This window comes from Myripristis murdjan, chromosome 19 (assembly GCF_902150065.1).
Source record: "Myripristis murdjan chromosome 19, fMyrMur1.1, whole genome shotgun sequence".
Classification (NCBI taxonomy): Eukaryota; Metazoa; Chordata; class Actinopteri; order Holocentriformes; family Holocentridae; genus Myripristis; species Myripristis murdjan.
The window spans coordinates 6,278,535-6,283,669 of NC_043998.1; the positions used below are offsets into that span (position 1 = coordinate 6,278,535).

The following is a 5,135-nucleotide window of genomic DNA, read 5'->3' on the forward strand; positions in this document are numbered from 1 at the left end:
TTTCGTTCCTATCTTTCCTGTCAGAGCTATTTAGAGAGCGAGGGTAGAGAGCAGCGGAGGCATCGTCAGGCAGATGAATTTTGGCTACGGCTAGGTGATCGCTCTTCTATTTGGCTTGTTTCAAATGATTTCCAGTGTGGGTGTGCTGGAGAATACTCTGCCCCTAGGTAACGAAGCAACCAGGCACAATTTTCGGAAGCCTCCTACACATTTGTACTGCAATTCCAGCAAACAGGAACTGGCTATGTCTAGAGGAAATGGCTTTTTATGACTCAAATCCTAAACACAGGAATGGGCTAATTTAGCAGTTAAGAGGACTACCCACTGCCCTTTTGGCACTGGAGTGCTGACACAATCGTTTGCTCCCCCTTTCCCTCTCTCTTTTACTCTTCTCTCTCTTTCCACCTCTGTCTTTCTCCTCACTTTTTCCATCAGGCCGTGGGAAAAATGCCCTACTGTAACTGACAGGCCCGGTTGGGGCTGCTGTAGTTTGGAGAGTGCTGGGGGGCTGCCCTGGTGAGTGAAGCCTTCGCCAAGGCTGTCAGAGGGCTGCCTGATCTGGGGCAGGGGCCAGGGCCTCTGAGCCTGTCAGCATCCCACCTCCAGAGCCCTCAGAGCTGCCACCATCTCCTCTATGCACAACCATAAGGAGATGGATTACAACCAGTTTGGAGCGAAGATACACCTTTTCACTGTTAAATAGAGCTGTGGCGTGATGTACTCGCACATCCGCTGGATGTTTGTGCAGGTGGGTTTGAGGCCTTGCGGGACTTCTCGCTGTGCTCACATGAAACTGGTTTGTGTCAGGGTAAGAGACAGAAGCAAGCACAGGGAAGTTCTGAGCTCCTGGGGTGATGGTATTCTCGTGTCATGTTATTCCAAGAGAGAGCGCTACTTCTCCTGACCAGTCACATGGCAAGCACCGGCATTGTTGGTCCACTCATTTGGTCATGCAATTAAACAAAGTTCACAAATATGCTGACATCTATCTGGAAAAACAAACATTGATAGTGCCTGTATGGTGATCACAACTTTAAAAATCAGCCCAACAATTAGCTTATGAATTCGCTCTCATTGAAAATTTCTCTTTGATCTCCTCTCCATTTGAAGGAGACATGTTGGTTGTTATGTTGTGTAACATGTGCGTGTGTATGAGCGAGTGTGCTTTGGTCTCTGTCCTTGAAGGATACTGTGGAGCAGCCTCAGTACGAGTTGCCCGTTAGTGGTGTGTTGTTCTTGTTCCGGCCCTGGGACAAGCGGCCGTGCTTCTTGTTGCGCCTTGACTTCGGCACCTCCTTGGCCTCTGACTGGTTATGGTGGCGGCTGTAGCGCTTGCACTTACAGGAGGTGACCACGCGGATTTTGTAAGTCCGACTGTTGCCGTTGGGACACTGCAGCTGGACGCGCTGTGTCCGAGAGTGCGCCGGGATGCAGCGGTAGTCTGTGGCGCTGCTCCTCCACCACTTGCCACGGACGATTGAGTTTGGCAGAAGGTGTGCGGGCATGCACTGGCCTGAGCACACCAGCTCCTTGACAGGCTTGGCACTGCGACAGGAGCCATCGGTGATGTAACGGGTGGAACGCAGCTCCCTGCAACTCAGCTCAGAGGCACCTGGGTTGAAGAGCATAATATCACAGTTACACTCATGGCCTCAGCCCAAAACAAACACTTTGAAGTCATGGAAAACAAGAAGAAACCATCTTCATCTTAATGATTTAGAACAACAGCTGGGTCTAATTCTGATATTTGCTAGTTTCTCAGATTCTCTATATGTGGACCTGGCCTTCATGATACCATTTAAACAGAATTAGATATTAACACAAGCCAGATTCAAAATGTAACATGAGACAGAGGCATGTAATCTTGATTCTGATACACTATGATAATATAAGCGCTTAAAATGCAGTTGTATTGATTCAACATAATATAAGTGTTTATAGACTACATCTACAAGTTTCAAGCGTACAGTATGAGACCAGATCCGATTTTCTGAATTAGATTTATGGTCTAATCATTAGCTGACGATAGTGCTTGACAAAGAAATCCAGCTGGCAGCAATCAGCTGATAGCAAATCCAGACCAGAGGGCCATTAAACAGCTCAATCAAACCTAATGGAGGTTTGAGTCGGAACAAAAGTTGGCATACTCAGTTGGCCCTCAGGAAATGAATGTGGCGATGGAAGAGTAAATAGCTGTCTGGTTATTTCAAGGCATTAATGCAACTGTACAATTCTGCGCAAACTGGACATCTGCCAAAATTAGCTGAGAGACTTTATTCAGCATGAAATCCTATATTTTAGCCACAGCTTTTTAAAAAAATCACCACAGCTTTTTAAAAATCATCTGCATGAGTTATTGTCTCATTTTTTTACAAGCAGTGTGTAAAAAGGGGCAAAAGAACAGTCGGTTAAGAAATGATACACTCAGAAAGAGATCTGTTTTCCTCTGTGGCTTTCTTTGCAAAAAGGGCTGAACAAAGGATTTATGTGAGATGACTTCCTTTTTTTTCTCTCCGTGAGAACCTGATCTAGTGTTATTTTGTGGCCACGGTAAAGGGGCTGGATCACAGTAGCCTACACAATGCCTAAAGGTGCACGCTCGGCAGTGGTTTTCATCAATTACCACGATACTCCGAGAAGTCAGGTTGCCTTGTTCACTGAGCTGTTAACACGCAGCCTAACTGTTGGCATGTGATTGCGGCCCTAAATGTACGTAGGTTGAAGCCATTCACACTCTCGCTTCTCTCCTACATGTCCTGTTTTTCTCTCTTCTTTAAATCTGAAAAAAAAAAAAAAAAAACAAATACGACTGAGGGTGGCCTGAAAAGAAAAGGATTACACTACTGTAGCTGTGCAAGCTGCGCCTTCTCCCTTGGCAGTGGGAGAGGAGCCTTGGGAGAGGACTGGAGGGAGGCCAGGCAGTGGTCACAGACTCCTCCATGACCCCACAGGGACCATGAGAAGCTATCGCCCCAGGGAACAAGATAAACCAACTACAAAATAATCCAGAAGATTTCTGTCTCCTTGCATGAAAAAACAGTGGATATTGCTTTTATCCACTGTAAAGATAGAGAGATGTTTTCCCAGCCCTGCTGTGGAGACACGGTGTCGTTTGTGAGGACTGGGAAATCGTTATGCAAAACGTGGTCACTCAGGCTAACCAATCTTGACTCGCTAATTGCCCTCGTCAATTGTTGTTCTCCTAATCTAATCAATAATTTTCTTGTCTGATCTCTGACTTGAACGGTCATGACTGAATGGAGTCAAAATTATAGGAATGTTGCACCACCCATCTTAAATTCATGCAGCAAGCAGGAGATTGTTCTTTATGCACTGACCAATCAGAATATACAGTTCAACCTTTACCAGCCACAGGTGGGAATCATTCTCAAATCCAGTGTTGCATTTAAAAAGCAATTTCCAAAGCCCCTGAAGACATCCCCCGAAGAACAAACTGTGGGGTTGTCTATTTGGGAGACATGTTGTTGCAATCAAATAGTTATGCTGTAAGTAGAGCTTGACTAATAGTATAAAGAGAGGAGGAAATAACCTGGAAGACAAAGTGAAAAAGCCCTGATCTCTCTCTAAATGCCCCACTTCAAACTGTGTAGGGAAGAAACCACAAGTATGTGTGTGTGTGTGTGCTGCTCTCAACTTTGGCAGTGAATTAAGGTACAAGAAAATACCCTTCCTACACTGCAGAGCCGTTCTTTTTTGGTCTTCAATAAAAAGATGAGGTGACATGAAAATGTTCTCTCCTCGCTCCTCGCTTGTGTGTGTGGGTGTTTTCAGTCAGATGCACATATTCCTGTAGGCTCAATTTATCTGTATAGGCAACAAATGTGCATTTATATCATTATCTTTAAAAAATGCAGGACAAAAAGCAGTCTAATTAAACGAGGCCTGCCTTAAGTGTCTACGCATTACGCCAACGTAAGGCTTGATGCACCATTTACACTATAAATTTGTCAAGTATCACAGTGTTATCAGTTAAGGTTATTGTTTATTCGTTTCTCTATCTTTTTGAAATACACAAAAAGTCAATAAGACTGAATCTGAACGTAATGCACCTGAGAGCTGAAACAAGCCTATTTAATCTAAATTAAGACGAAAAACATAAAAATGTACGTTTATTGTCTATACACTCCGATAAATGTTAATATTTGTCAGTTATTGCTATTTTATTTGTATTATCACGCCACGCGCACTTGTGTAGTCGCTTGCGAACAGAGAGGATTAGAGGGTTAACCGGTAGACAAATTAAAGGTAGCTGTAATTTTATACTATGCAAATTTAGAACTGTCTGGCGATAGTTTCCTCAGTTTTGTGCATTTTAGATTAAATGCAAAATTCAGATTATAAAGTGTTCCTCAAGTTGGGTTGATCTGGATAATAGCCGCACCGCACAGAAGACATAATGTTCCAGCTGATGAAGCTGCCCCTGTTTTCCGTTTTATTTGTGCTAAAACACTTCAGACACCCAACTTTTAAAATTCCACATATAATAAGAGGAATCAACATTTTTCAGTCAGCTTCATGACGGGAATACTCACTGTAGGACACTGTGTTTGGTGTTCTCCTTCCACCGCTTTTCGCCCTGTTATTCATAGTGCTGTTGTTGTTGTTGTTGTTGTTGTTGTTGTTATTGTTGTTAGTGTTGTCGTTTGACGCCTGTATTGCCCTCTGGGTTGTCCTGGTATCCTCCGTGTACTCCGGTACGATCTCCGTAGCATCATTTTTTAGTACCTTCCATCCCTTCACAGCGGTGCAGCATCCCTGGAGCAGCAGGAGCACCGAGCTGGAGACGAGGAGCGCAACAGACACCTGCATGCTTATCGGTCGGCGGCAGCAAAGCGCAGAAAAAACACGCTGACAGTGATGCCCGCTTGGACTTGTTGGTCAATTCCAGCCTTATGCAAGAGGAGCACACGGTATTTAAGCCCACGCAAATTTCGTCAAGGCTGACAATTAAGCGTTTACGCCAAGTGGGAGGGGTTGAACTTGAGCGAAAAATTCATTGAGAAACTATAGGGGGGAGTTTTAGGTGCGTGCGCAAGGAGAGAGGAGAGCAGATGAGAGGAGAAAAGAGGAGAGTGTTGAGTGAGACAGCGGATCCGCACATCTCACTCTGTTGT

At 44.6% G+C, this 5,135-nt stretch overlaps 1 protein-coding gene across 1 annotated transcript; it reads right to left on the reverse strand.

Moving 5' to 3' along the window:
* Nucleotides 1–311: 311 nt before the first annotated feature.
* Nucleotides 312–4,907, reverse strand: sost (sclerostin). The gene is made up of 2 exons (XM_030077236.1): nucleotides 4,554–4,907; nucleotides 312–1,612 (listed from the first exon to the last, which is right to left on the reverse strand). The coding sequence occupies exons 1-2, from the start codon at nucleotides 4,828–4,830 to the stop codon at nucleotides 1,203–1,205; spliced, it is 687 nt and encodes a 228-aa protein (XP_029933096.1). The 5' UTR covers nucleotides 4,831–4,907; the 3' UTR covers nucleotides 312–1,202.
* Nucleotides 4,908–5,135: the final 228 nt, after the last annotated feature.